General features: G+C 39.8%; 1 protein-coding gene across 3 annotated transcripts in view; it reads right to left on the bottom strand.

Annotated features, from left to right (window-relative positions):
* Window positions 1–4,278: 4,278 nt before the first annotated feature.
* LRMDA (leucine rich melanocyte differentiation associated) overlaps window positions 4,279–14,673 on the bottom strand; it is an 853,545-nt gene continuing 843,150 nt past the window's right edge. For all 3 annotated transcript variants that reach the window (XM_087963895.1, XM_087963896.1, XM_087963897.1), the window contains one exon: window positions 4,279–4,955. In XM_087963895.1, the coding sequence (XP_087820021.1) occupies window positions 4,876–4,955 (80 nt within the window). In that variant the 3' untranslated portion in view covers window positions 4,279–4,875. The remainder of the gene's footprint in view (window positions 4,956–14,673) is intronic.

The following is a 14,673-nucleotide window of genomic DNA, read 5'->3' as shown; positions in this document are numbered from 1 at the left end:
AGAAGACAATTTTGAGCAGACAAATGGGCTCCTATCACTAGAATATTCTTCTTCTCTGGAAATGCCATCAATGTTACTCAGATTCTGGAAACACCATCTTAAGCTTGAAGTGACAGATTTGTGGGGAAGCAAGGGTTAGGAACAATGCCAATCTTTTATGAGCTCTATTACATGTCATATTTACTCCTATTCCCCTTCATCACAATCAGGCAAAGCAAAAGGCTAGAGGGATCATTTTTCCAGGGGAAATTGTAGCCCAGGAAAGAAGGGAAAAACTAATTTCATGATTGGCATGTATCATTCAAACCAGGCAGGTTGTTATCAATCTTTATCTCTTGATGTGCTTCACCGCAGCTACATAAATTGTTTTTGCTGTAGCATCATCTCAACCCCATCATTCATTTCCCCCCACTTTTGAAAGAAAGTCACCTGATTTTATGCTGTCATTCAAAGAACTTTTCTGCTTTTTTCCACCCCCTTTGCCTCCCCTCTGACAATAGGTCATCAGTGTAGCTTGCAATAAAACAAGAAGCCCTTGGAAAAACTGTGAAATAAAGAATGAAACGTGCTCCCTTTCCCCAAGTTCTCCTGGCCTGCTTCATCATAGTGATGCAGGAGTGGGATTCAGCCAGTTTGGACCAGTTCGAGCGAACCAGTAGTCCCGGCGATTAGTTGGTCCTGCCCACTCACCCCTGCCCTAGTCTGTCCTATATTTCCATGTTTTGCAGTTCAGCTGATTTGCATGTCAGAGCGCTTTTGCCGTGCCTCAGCTGTTTTACTCACCGGGGCTGCAACACAAAGTAAGTTTTAGAGCTGAAAATGGGCAGTTTTCAAATGCTGTGCGCGCTCACCAAACCAGTGGTGGTATCCTATCGGTTCGGCCCAGTTCTGCTGAGCTTGTAGCAGCGATGAGCAGCGGAGACTGGACCGTTCTCTTTGATGCTCTGTGTTGGGCCCGCCTGCCCGGGCTCCCATACTAACCTTTATGTCCTGCTTTTGAAGTGCAGCTGCTTTGCGCGGCACAGCAATTGCCGCGCGGCAGCTGCTGAAGCAACAGGGAGAGTTCAGGATTGCAGGAGGTGAGTCAAAACGCCTCTGTGACTGCGCAAAGTGTGCGTTTGGCGCACGTGCACAAAATGTGTGCGCATGCACAAAGCGTGCCCACCAAGCCATGTCCACAAAAACGGTGGTACAATTTTTTTGAACTGCATCACTGCACCAAACCATTTGTTACACTGGTTGAATCCCACCACTGTGGCGATGGGGGTGTTGCTGGGGGTGGCTGGTGTGTGTGTGTGTTCTGGGGAGATGAGTGAAGAGTATGAAGAGTGAGATCGAATTTGGGTCAGTCACTGGGACCAGAGGTTTACTCTTCTGAGCTTTTGGACTCATACTGGAACCCATCTTCAGGGAATTTCTCTCTACTGGAATATGTGCTTTGGGCTGCTTTGTGAGTTGTGTTTATGTGGTGCCTTTCTATTGGCGGATTGGTGTGCGGATGATTGGCAATTGGCTGTCGTTTCCTTGTACTGCCAAGCCCGCAGCTCCTAAGCTTGTGGTAATTCAGCACTCTTGTTAACTGACAAGGGGCCCGTTTCACAGGCTTCAATCATTTCCCTGGCTGTTTTTGTACCTGCTCATCCAACAATCTTAGTAGCTGCAAAATTGAATGTGTGTCCTTGTTCATTGCAGTCTTTGAGTCTCCTCGTCTGACTGCTAGCTTGTGTTCCTCCCTCCCCATCTGTCCTACATAGTCACAGGGGCAAATCATGTAGGCGATCTTGTAGATTACATTGGAAGCATCCACCACCACCAAACAATCTTTACAGTGCATAATTTGCCCTCGTATGTTAGCCTCTGGGCAGTATGCAGTGCCCATTTGCAATGGAAGCTCAGAAATGTAAATCTCTGATTCTGGTGACAAACCCAAAAGGATGCAAAAGGAGGGACACAATGAAATGGGAATGACAGTTTAATTAATTTTTTTATTTATTTTAAATAATTAAATAGGATTGTTAAATTGTCCTGCAGTGAGTTGTCCCTAGGGCAAGTTGGCCATGGTGAGTTAGCCTCAGCAGTGTTGTCTATGGCAAGTTGTTCCATTCTGGACCAAAATGTGTACTTATGCAGCAAAATCACCAATGAAATGTAATGTAATGAAATGTAAATAATCAATCACCAATGAAATGTAAATAATCATGACTAACAGTTTGCTTGAGTGTTCATAACTTCATCCAATCCATCCTGTAAGCATTACTTTTCCAGAGCTGGTATCCTCTAATGCTCAGCCTCAGCCTAAACTTAATCTCCATTAACCAGTTTTCAAAGCAGATTCTTCTAGATTCAACTCATGGAAATCTTATTTGAGATCAATTAATTGGTCATTAAACTCAATTACAAGGCAATTCCTTTCTAATCAATTCATGATCTGTTGCATAAAATGCTTCCATGTGGAGGATTTAGCTTGGAGGGGGGAAGGCAACTGAGTGGGGACATGGTCAAGGGGAATATGTAAAGAAAGAGCACTTCATTTTCTCAAAATGCAAGGAGCAGAAGCATCTAATGAAACCAATTCCAAGATTTAGGACAGCCAGCACAACACATTTCTTCGAACAGCACATAGTTCAACTGTGAAATTTATTACATGGATAATTCATTTTGGTTTTGAAAAAGGAAATGGCTAAATTTATGATGAACAGACTCATCGGGAGCTATTGCTCTTGACAATTCAGTGTTATGTTGGAGGCACCATGACTCTTAAATGGAAGTTGCAGTGAAAAAATGAGAGGGGTACATCTCCAAAATCCCATAGAGGAATGGAACAACTTGTGCAGCCAATTTGCCGTAGCCAACTCGGCATGGGACAACTCACTGCAGAACAGTTCAAACAATTAAATTAATTATTTAAAATAATTTCAAAATTAGTTTAATTTTTGTCCTTCGCATTTTATTTTGTCCCTCCTTTGGCATCCTTTCTTTAATGATTCTATTTAACTATTTCTTTGATATTAGTGTAACTCTTGTCCTGCGACAAGTTGGCCTGTGGCAAGTTGGCCACCACACAGCAAGTTGGCCACACTGAGTTGGCTGTGGTAAGCTGGCCAATACAAGTTATCCTAGACCCATCGCAGAGGGCATCTGGCGGGCCATAAAGAGAAGCAATATGGTGGAACAAGATGACCCTTGACCTAATCATAGATTCATAGGGCTGGAAAGGACTTAAGAACCTATGAACTTGAGGCATAAATCCTTATACCATCCTGGATAAATAGTTGTACCATCCTGGACAAGATGGTGCCCATTCTTTTCTTGAAAACTTCCAGTAATGGAGCACTCACAGCTCTGGGATGTAATCTATTCCATTAGTTAATAGGACTCACTATCAGGAAATTCCTCATTTCCAGCTTGGATCTCACTATGAAAATCTCCAACTGTCAACATATATATACTCACTCTGTCTAGGCTATGCACTAAGGACACAATTAGGTATCAAAGTAAAGCTATGGGTGTAGGTGGAAAGGGCTTAGTGTACTCTCCTCCAGTTCTCACTTGTGGTACCATCTAATAATAAATTTACCATGTGTTCCCTGAAATTCCAGAAAAATCCATGAAGGCCATGAGGGATAAAGGGAGGAAAGTAGCAGGGTGCCGAGACCCATGAGGGATAAAGGGAGGAAAGTAGCAGGGTGCCGAGAAAACTCCATGAAGGCCATGAGGGATAAAGGGAGGAAAGTAGCAGGGTGCCGAGACCCATGAGGGATAAAGGGAGGAAAGTAGCAGGGTGCCGAGAAAACTCCATGAAGGCCATGAGGGATAAAGGGAGGAAAGTAGCAGGGTGCCGAGACCCATGAGGGATAAAGGGAGGAAAGTAGCAGGGTGCCGAGATTCCTTGTGCGTGATTTGACAAAACTCATGGTTTCCTAACAGCGATTTTGCCTAGATTGTTTTACAGAATTGGAGCCATCATTGAAGTTGGGGGAATTGTTAAAAAGAAAGAAAAAGATCACGTCACCTAGAAGACGGCTTTGCATGTAAATTGGAGGTGGGTCTTTTATGTGGTAACAGCCTCATTCTTGACTTTTTTTTTTGACCTCACTTCTGTGGATACCCCTGGACTCTCAAGCACCCTCAAGTGTTGTTCTCACCAAAAGCAGAAGGTTGAGATATAAATAGTTCCGCAAATTTTAAACTTCCCAAATTCCTTCCGGTAATGCTTCAACACCCCGCAAAAAAAAAAAAAAAAAAAAACCATTTCTCAAGAAACCACTCTTCCAGATCTTAGAGTTAAACCATGTTTATTTTTCTCTACAAGCAGCACACAACCCGCCTGAAATATTTAATTCTTGTGGAAAATAAAGTTGGATAAGAAAGTGATGCCCTTTAATTGCTCCTATTGCACTATTACTCTTTGGACAGACATGTAGATTTCACACTCAACAAGCTGCAAGCCAGAAGGAGATGCTTCTCTTCAGACCATCGGAGCATGCTCAGCGAGGCCCAGGTGTGACCTTTTGCTCTTTTGTAAGCAACATTTGGGTCAGGCAATCCATCATGGTGTCCCTGCTGTCAGGTCTGGTGCTTTGCCGCAGCCGTCTGTCACCGGGGTAAGATGGAACCTGCTTAGAGGCAATCCTGTCAACATCTATGTGTCTACTCAGGCTCAAGCAGAAGGATGCTTTATGACAGGCCTGGCAAAGTCAGCCTGAGATAGTGGAGGACTGATTTACACTTTCTCTTTCTTTCCCTTCGACCAATCGAATGCCATGGGTGACTGTGTGCGGGTATGATGTATGTACCTCTACATGGGTTGAGCTGCAGATGGAAGATGTGTGGGTAGCACATGCCAACAACTAGAGCATTGCAGACCTCTTGGTCTCAAAGTTGGTCATCACGAATGAATCGGTTGCCTTCTGAATGCTTCCCATAGTAGACATAGCGGCATTTCCCCAGAACACCTGCAGCAAAGAAAGAGAAACGAAGAAGTTTACTGTGATGTATCTAATGCGAACCCTTACAGGGGATGGGAATAAAAACGATGAGTATAAAAGCTGAGTTTCCTTCAATCTTGTATTCCGTCTCTCATGGCCTAGATTAGACTAGGTTTTCTGTGTGATGACCCAAGGTGGGATACAAAATAAACACAGTCACAAAAAACAGGTGAAGCCCCTTTTATTCCTTTATTTTGCTTTCAAGCTCCAAATATCCTTGACTGGAGACAAAAAAAACTCCCACACAAGCAGTTACAAGAAGGAGGAAATGCTGTTTAAATTATAAAGAATAAAAAACAACACAAACCAGGCAAGATAAAGGCTGGAAGATGTCCACAAATATCAGAACACACACTGAGAAGGACGCCAAACTCAGAGAGGAACAATAAATTAGAGATATTTCCACACTTTGTTTCCAGCACTTGCCTGTACGCATGTCCGTCTTCTTATCCAGTTGTCACAGCTGCAGCCCATGAAGAGGATCAAGGCCCTCTCCTCCCCAGTAGACCACATCTCTACCTTATCCTCTCCTCCCTGCGTGCCCTAAGATGGAGAGGGGATGGGCCTGGGTCCTCCTCTGACTGCCCAACTGGCCTCTGCCCTTCCCCAGCCTCCTCCACAACCTCGGGAGCCCCACTTCCACTCCCTGTCGGCTGTTCCTCCTCCCCCTCAGAGTCAGTCTGCACAAAGGGCATGGCATTCTGCTTTATCTTTGAGGCAAAGGAACAAGTTCAACGCTTCTTTCCCCACCTCTTTATTTAAATAGGGTGCAACTTTCCAGAAGGTAGAAAGGAATTTGATTTTGCTTTCCAGGCTCACCGTAGCATATGTTATGTGTATTGGTACCTCTTTCTTAAGCATTCAATCCAATGTAGCTATCTAGCATGGCAAGCATTTCTCGCAAGTAGAACAGGAAATGTCAGCCTTCAAGATTTTCTCCCTTTTGAATGGAGCAGCAGCTGACATTATTCTGAATCTCACATTACCAGCCCACCCGGAGAGATAATACATTTTCTTCCGAGGGGGTCTGAACATCATGTCAAGTCCAGCCAGTGACCAAGAAGAACTGGGAGCAACTGGAGGACAAGATTCTCTGCTGCTAGAGGAAGCAAGGGAAGCTGACTTGTTAGCAGAACTAAATCTTGGGGAAAAACCAGCTGTAAAACCCAAGTGGTCCCTGGGAGTCGGCTGGAAGGATCCTGAGGAAAAGCCTCAGGAAAGGAGTGACCACTACCCGTCGGCGTGGAAGAGAGGAGTCATGGCAAGAGAAGGAAAGGAAGAGTTTCTTACTAACTCAAGCCATGCATCTTCTAAATGAAGCTATCGGAGAACCTCAAACTGAACAAAGGTATGAGGGAGAGAAGGGGGAGGCAGCCCCAGCCAGAAGAAGCAGAGCAGCCACCCCCATAAATCAACCCGGGCTAGCGCAACAGGCAGCAGCAGCCCAGGGCCCCCCAGCGGGAGGAGTAATTGCCAGAAGACGTAGAACTCCAAAGGTGCCTCCATTGGAAGTAAAATATGGGGGGGATCCCAAGGAGTTAGGATTTTTTGTGGCACAAGTCTGGAGCCATATGGATTCTCGGAAATGGAGGGGTCGACTCCAATATTTAGTTGCTTGGAAACATTTTCCTTCTTCCCAAGCTGAGTGGGTCAATGAAAAGGATGTTAGAGTTCCTACACTTGTCAAAGCATTTCGTACTAAATATCCTGATAAACCCTAAAAATATGAGTATTTTGATGTTACCTGTATATTGACTATTACCTTCTATGTTTTCTTCTTTTATAGGACTAACGTCTTTTTTCTAGGAGGGCCAAATGTCAGCCTTCAAGATTTTCTCCCTTTGCTTTGCATCTTTCAGCTGTTATAAGTAACGGGGGGAGGAGGGGGAAAAATTATGGAAAGTGAGCTGGAGGTGTTACAAACCAGAACTGTATAAACTGGGGGGGGGGGGGGAGTACATTCTTGCTTAGGTTTCTATTCCTTGCTTAGCTTCTCTTCTATGCTATGTGCAGCTGCAAACCTTTATCAAACTATGTCAAGGTCAATGGACAGAAGCCTCATCACCACCTGGAGATGCCCACATGATGATATTCACAACTTTTAATTGGATGAGCCAATTGAACTATTGGGAGTGGGAACGTTGCCATTATTTTGTATATGTGATTTACGTGCCCATTTTCTCAGATTCCGAATTCTTTTGTTGCTACCACTTGATTTCCAGTAAAAGATATCTTTTCTTTGATTAACGGAGTCTAAGTATTTCTTTCTTGGATTTCGAATGGAGCAGCAGCTGACAAGAATCCACAATCTCTCTCTCGTGTTCTTCTCTTGAAGAAAGAGAACTGATGATCAAGAATCATCCATGGAGAGAACAAAGTCACTTAAACAGCAATGCTCTCAAGTAAATCCAAGTTCAGGATACTTGTTGCAATACAACATACAATATAGAACATCTGTCACACGTTTTTAATTCAACATTTTAAAGACCTAGCTTTCCTTCAAATCAAGTTCAGTTTCTGGTGATTGTAGGGCATTAAAAATAAAATACTAAAATACTTTTCTTTTTATTTTAATCTTGTCTAAAGCTCTTGTAGACCACTCCAAATACAAATTAGGTCCTTGAGATCAACTAAGGCCAACTAGATGTTCACTTGGTCGGGCAATACTAAATATGTCTATTTTATACCTACATAAAATTTGACTTCAAATTTACTTCGCACGGGCTCCACTCAAATTCAGAAAGCAAAATTACCCAACAACAATCGTGTACTTTAGACAGAATTTTAGCAATCTGGTTTTTTGGGTAGACCACAAGCATGAAAATGCACAGGTAGAGGTAAATGTAAAGGTTCCCCTCGCGCATACTTGCTAGTCATTTCTATCTCTAGGGGGCAGTGCTCATCTCTGTTACAAAGTCGAAGAGCCAGCGCTGTCCGAAGACGTCTCCATGGTCATGTGGCTGGCATGATTAAATGCCGAAGGCACACGGAACGCTGTTATCTTCCCACCAAAGGGGTCCCTAATTTTCTACTTGCATTTTTACATGCTTTCGAACTGCTAGGTTGGCAGAAGCTGGGACAAGTAACAGGAGCTGACTTCATTATGCAACACTAGGGATTCGAACCACTGAACTTCTGACCTTTCTGATTGAGAAGCTCAGCATCTTAGCCACTGAGCCATCACATCCCTTCATTTATTTATTTATTTATTTATTTTTATTTTATTTTATTTTCTTCATATGTGATAGGGCTATGAAAGCCTACAAACTTGAAATCTTGGCTTCTAGGTGCTCACTGAGAAAGGATTTTTCAAAATTACCATCAGAGCATTAGTATTTTCTATATTATTATTATTAACACGCTCTGATGCTAAAGAGTTTTACTCCCCCTCGCTACCTGAAGAGAAATCTGTTCCAAATGAAAAACACAAGCAGAGGAGAGGAGTTTCCGTTTCAGTTTCACAGCACCAAGTTTCACAGCACTTAGTTGAGCTAAGCCACACCCAGGCTCCTTGCTGTTTTCTTGTCATGCAGCAAATACTGTTTCACTTTCCAAACAGCCCTCAACTCTCACACACACTGACAGGATGCTAACCAGATGAATACCGATGAATGCTGGCAGGCAGAGGCAGAATTTTTTCCCCTTATTTTCCTCCCCAAAAACTAACCCTGACCACATAGTTTTGTAGCGAAGCATGGGTATTGAACTAGTATAATATAGAATTAAGTTTGGACTACAATTTCTATAATTTCTGATCATTGGAATGCTGTTGGAATCAAAACACATGGAAGATTCTTGCCTTAGCACTTGATGGTCAAACCTTACCAATGATCCTTTGGTAGAAACATTTCATGTCTATTTGTTTATAAATCTGTTTTATCCTACTTCTGGATTTTAAAAAGAACACAATAATTCTATTTAAATAAATATTTGATTATGCTTTTCTTCCAAAATATGCATCTATATTTTTTTTAAAAAGCCTTTATAAGAGTATCATATATTAATAGACACTAAAATAATATTCATTTTGGCATTTTTAAAAGTTCATTGTAAAGTTCAAAGACCCGCAAAATCAAAAGTATGTTAGATTGATCTGTTCATTAGTCCAGAAAGCAATGTTCTTTCCTTCATCAGATTTTGAAATGTAGGCCAACAAAGTTAATATTTAAGCATTTTGAATTTAATTGAATATTTTTGAGACAAAAAAAATACATTGACAAAGAGTATAATATTCAATTGAAAAGTCTTATAACTGCAACTGAAAATTTTTCATAGTGAGTTGTATTTTCAATTTTTCCCACTTCCAAATTAATTGGACCTACCGAATCATAGCTAAGCTATCCATATTCCTTCTGCTTTCCAAAAATTTCCAGAAAATTCTCAAGTCAACAAAGATAATGAGTGCTGACTGTAAATTAAATTCAAGGCGGCTGCCTTTCCGTATACATGTATGGATATTTAGAAAGGTGTCTTTTGAAAGAATATGTTCAAATCTATTGTGAAAAATAATATATTTGGAAACACCTAATTTGGGCGACAATATAATATGCACAACCTAATATGCATACAATTCCACATTTGTTTTTCTTTAGAAACAGATAGATTAGATTGACGGATTAGATTAGGTAGATTAAGGCAGAAATAGATAGATTAGACTGACGGGTGAGCAGCTGAGAAGGTAAAATGTTATCAGAAATAGATAAATCCCCCATTCTTTTTCTGGAAGTCGCCTTCCATGAAAAACAGGGCTTTTATCTTCCAGAATGACTTTTCATGACAAACACTGAAGCTATCGCTGCTTCTCTTTCCCCCACGAGGCTACTCAGGGCTGTCGATTTTAAGTATCAAAATTTAAAGACCATGAAGTGTATTTTTATTAGCACGGGTTGTCTTTTATTAACAACATTCCTCAAGTTCCTTTGGCAGATGGGACGGACAAAGCTATCCATAAAGCCGATCCTGGGTTTTGTTTTGTTTTTTTCTTCTTCTTCAGCGCCTGAAATACAGGCTGTTTATGGAAATCGTGGTGCTCCATTGACAGATGCACCAGGCCTGCGATGAGGTTTTCGTGGCTTAGAAAATGAGACAAGGAGGCAGTGTATTAATATTGTCAATGATCTCTTGACAGCCAAACAGATCCTGCCGTCACCATCCCGATTTTAAATGGACATCAAGTGCTTTCAAGACAAAAGGCCAGGCTTCCAACAAAAAGTGATGATTGGGTAGAGGGGCTCTTTGAACAATAACTTGATCTGAGAAGACACTGTCAGGATTCAAGACAAGCCCAGAATTGTGTGCGGTGACAGAAAACAGAAACACAGGTCAGAGATACTGGTGCCGTATTGCTCCCTGTATATTCCAACACTGTCTCCGGTGCTAACAAAACCTGACATCCTTTCCCATCACTTAGAATATTCTTTGAGGTTCCTGCAGATTTATTTTCTTTTTTCTTCTTTTCTTTTTCCCCTTCCTTTCCTTCCCTAGACATCATTAGAAAACTCCAGCGTTGCTTCTGAAGTTCCTGGCAGGCCTCCGCCGTCATGGGGTTCTCAATCCGAGCGGCCTAAGGACAACCTCAGTCAATCTAAATTTGGAATTTGTGGCAGAAGCGCTCTTTTTTTCAGGGCGATCTCCGCGACTTGAGGTGATCTGAACACGAAAGTGTGAGGAGCTGTCACCTCAAATAAAGTCCTTCAAGGAACGGCACTCAGTTCCAGGGACGCTGGGCAAGGAGGTTGGTCGGTCTGGCAGCAAGAAATGAAATCCAGCTGCTGCTTTGGTGGTTGGCCTGAGGAGAAAGGGGCTTGTGGGTTAAAGCTAGCTGAGTTTTTTTCTTTTTTCTTTTCTCAAGTCCTTCGGTCTACAGTTGTTTAAATTAATGAAGTGTTGTGTTCAAGGAGAGCATCGACTAAGGAGCCACAGCTTCGGTTCCATTACTGGGTGGTTTATGTTCACATTTTTGTGTGCGTGTTATTGTTTTTTTTCCCGCTCAGAGGTCTCTGATAAAAGCCAAGCTAAAAACAGTCTCGTGGAATGACTATTATTTTTTATCAGGAAGGTTACGGTATTTGTAAAGCAATAATCTCCCTTATCGTTTCAATGAGCTGACAAAGAGGCCTGCATCTTTAATACACAGAGAGGCAGACTCACAAGGATTTATGTTCACACACAAAGACACACACACACACACACACACACCCTTCCCACTCTTAGCAGCTGAGAAAAAACTCTGCAAAATGAACAGAGCTGGGGGCTTTAGGAAGAGCATTTGGGGGGGAAAGGTCTTTCTTTCCTAATATTTCTCCTGTTAGCAATATCTTCTGAAAAATAATTCCAGAAAACGTGTGTGTGTGTGTGAGAGAGAGGGGGGTGGTGGAAATGGCCAACCTTTAATGACCTACATGGCATTTTTAATTAAAATATTCAGTGCTGGACCTAATAAGCAAAATATAATCCGATACAATGAGAACCAGGTCTATTCTACCCAGGCTCTTGAAAAATGACAAAACCCCTTCTCTCGAAGGATCATTCGTCTCCAAATGAAGCACCTAATTTTTCTTAAGTAGCCTCTTCCACCGTCACCCAAAAGCTGTTAAAAGTATAATTATGAAAAAATTGCATGGGGAAGATTCATTTTTAAATACACTCTTTATCTTTTAAATGTTTTCCCTCTGCGGAATGGATGTTCTAATTATACTGAGTAAGTAACAATCTTGCCATCGTTCGCCTGTGCAGAGATATCTGTCTCACTCAAACATTACATTGGACTGTCAGGACCGGAGACCTACTGGAGCTTGACGGGGTGGGGTGGTTTCAGGGAGGGGGAAGCAATTATCCTCATAAACAAATACATGCATGCATACCAACACAACTTTACAAAAAAAAAATGCATTAAAAATGAGCGTGCAGCGCTCAAGACTCTTGAATATTTAAACTACAATGTACACGCTTGCTTGGAGGAAATAAAAAGGCATCCTTTCAGGCTATGAAATGGATCAAATTTCCTTCCAATTAGTATTAAACAGTAGAACAATTTGATATAATGGTGCCTTCAACATTCTCCTAAATAGAGAAAATCTATTCTATTCTATTCTATTCTATTCTATTCTATTCTATTCTATTCTATTCTATTCTATTCTCTATTCTATTCTATTCGCTATTCTGTTCTGTTCTGTTCTGTTCTGTTCTATTCTATTCTCTATTCTATTCTATTCTATTCGCTATTCTATTCTATTCGCTATTCTATTCTGTTCTGTTCTATTCTATTCTATTCTATTCTATTCTATTCTATTCTATTCTATTCTATTCTATTCTATTCTATTCTATTCTATTCTATTCTATTCTATTCTATTCTATTCTATTCTATTCTATTCTATTCTATTCTATTCTATTCCATTCCATTCCATTCCATTCTAAAGACATTCTATTCTATTCTATTCTATTCTATTCCATTCCCTATTCTATTCTATTCCATTCCTATTCTATTCTATTCTATTCTATTCCATTCCATTTCTATTCCATTCCCTATTCTATTCTATTTTCCATTCCATTCCATTCTATTCTATTCTATTCCCTATTCCATTCCATTCCCTATTCTATTCTATTTTCTATTCCATTCCATATTCTATTCTGTTCTATTTTATTTTCTATTCTATTCCATTCCCTATTCTGTTCTGTTATGTTCTGTTCTATTCCATTCCATTCCATTCTAAAGGCATTCTATTCTATTCTATTCTATTCTATTCTATTCTATTCTATTCTATTCTATTCTATTCTATTCTATTCTATTCATATTCTATTCTACTTTCTATTCCATTCCATTTTCTATTTCTATTCTATTCTATTCTATTCTATTCTATTCTATTCTATTCTATTCTATTCTATTCTATTCTGTTCTGTTCTGTTCCATTCCATTCCATTCTAGACATTCTATTCTATTCTGTTCCCTATTCCATTCCATTCCCTATTCTATTCTATTTTCTATTCCATTCCATTCCCTATTCTGTTCTGTTCTGTTCTGTTCTATTCCATTCCATTCCATTCCATTCTATTCTATTCTATTCTATTCTATTCTATTCTATTCTATTCCATTCCATATTCTATTCTACTTTCTATTCCATTTCATTTTCTATTGTATTATGTTCTATTCTATTTTCTATTCCATTCCATTTTCTATTCTTTTCTATTCTATTCTGTTCTGTTCTGTTCCATTCCATTCCATTCCATTCCATTCTATTCTATCCTAAAGACATTCTATTCTATTCCCTATTCCCTATTCCATTCCATTCCCTTTTCTATTCTATTTTCTATTCTATTCTATTCTATTCTATTCTATTCTATTCTATTCTATTCTATTCTATTCTTCTATTCTATTCTATTCTATTCTATTCTATTCTATTCTTGTTAACATTCTTGAATATTAAATATTAAAAATTCTCTTCTTACATTGAAAATTTGACAACACAGATGACTTTACCCATTGAAAGCATTACTTTATTTAAAATCTATTAACATATTTTTCCCCTCTCCAAGGCCCTAGAGCCACATCCACGCTGGATGAGTCACACTTTGGCCACACCCATGCTCATTTTAGCAAAGGGGGGAAAAAGTCACATTATGTCACATGACGCCACTGTGATGACACAAGTTTGACGCCCCTGCCCTAGAGAAATAGAGGGCAGAACAAGAAGTAATGGGTGCAAAAATCATTAGAAGAGAGATTCAACCTAGAACCAAGGAGAAATTTCCTGACAGTGAAAGTCAGGATGGCTCACCACCAAAGGTTGTGGGTGCTCCATCACTGAAGGTTTTCAAGAGGAGATTGGAGAGTCATTTGTCCAGAAAGGTATAGGATCTCCTGCTTGAGTAGCAGGTTGGACTAGAACTCCTCCAAGATCCTTGTTATTCTATGTTCTTTTTTTTAAATTTTAAAACGAACTTTATTTGCAAAAGATTAAAAAGATATTAACATACCAATATACAGAAATAAAAAATAGTAAACGTACAAATAGAACAGTAAATATATTTCTTTCTATTACATTTGATATTAGGTTTGATAGTTCATAATAATAATAGATAATAATTGGCAAGTATTCCTTGTCTCTTATAGATAGCATATTAATTAATAGTTAATTAATACACATGTTACTCTACTATTACTATTGGATTATAGCTGTATTATTTAATCAATAAAACCTTCATAATGTTTATGTAATAGAAGAGAAGCTTGAAACCATTATTTTATACATTGTTATTCTATGTTCTAAATGTCCAGGGAGTTGTTTTTCGATTTTACTGTAAAGTATTCGAAAACTTCAATTGGTGCAAAATTAAACTGCTTAATCTTTAATCCACCCACCAGGAACAGAGTCTTTCTGCTTGACACATCTTCATCAGTTATCAGTTTTAGTTTATCATTTTATTTCCAGGCCAAAGGTCAAGGACCTTGGAATACTCATCTCTAATGATCTAAGTGCTAGAGCCCACTGTAACTACATAGCCAAAAAGGCATTAAGAGTTGTTAACCTAATCCTGCATAGCTTTTTCTCTGGTAATATCACATTACTAACTAGAGCATACAAAACATTTGCTAAACCAATACTTGAATACAGCTTATCAGTATGGAACCCACATTATGTATCTGATATTAATACAGTTGAGAAAGTCCAGAAATATTTCACAAGAA

Source organism: Notechis scutatus, chromosome 4, assembly GCF_049901735.1.
Source record: "Notechis scutatus isolate UNSWTSFEM ecotype Mainland chromosome 4, rNotScu1.2, whole genome shotgun sequence".
NCBI lineage: Eukaryota > Metazoa > Chordata > Lepidosauria > Squamata > Elapidae > Notechis > Notechis scutatus.
The sequence above is the reverse complement of the archived record's forward strand: the minus strand, read 5'-3'. Positions and strand labels throughout refer to the sequence as shown.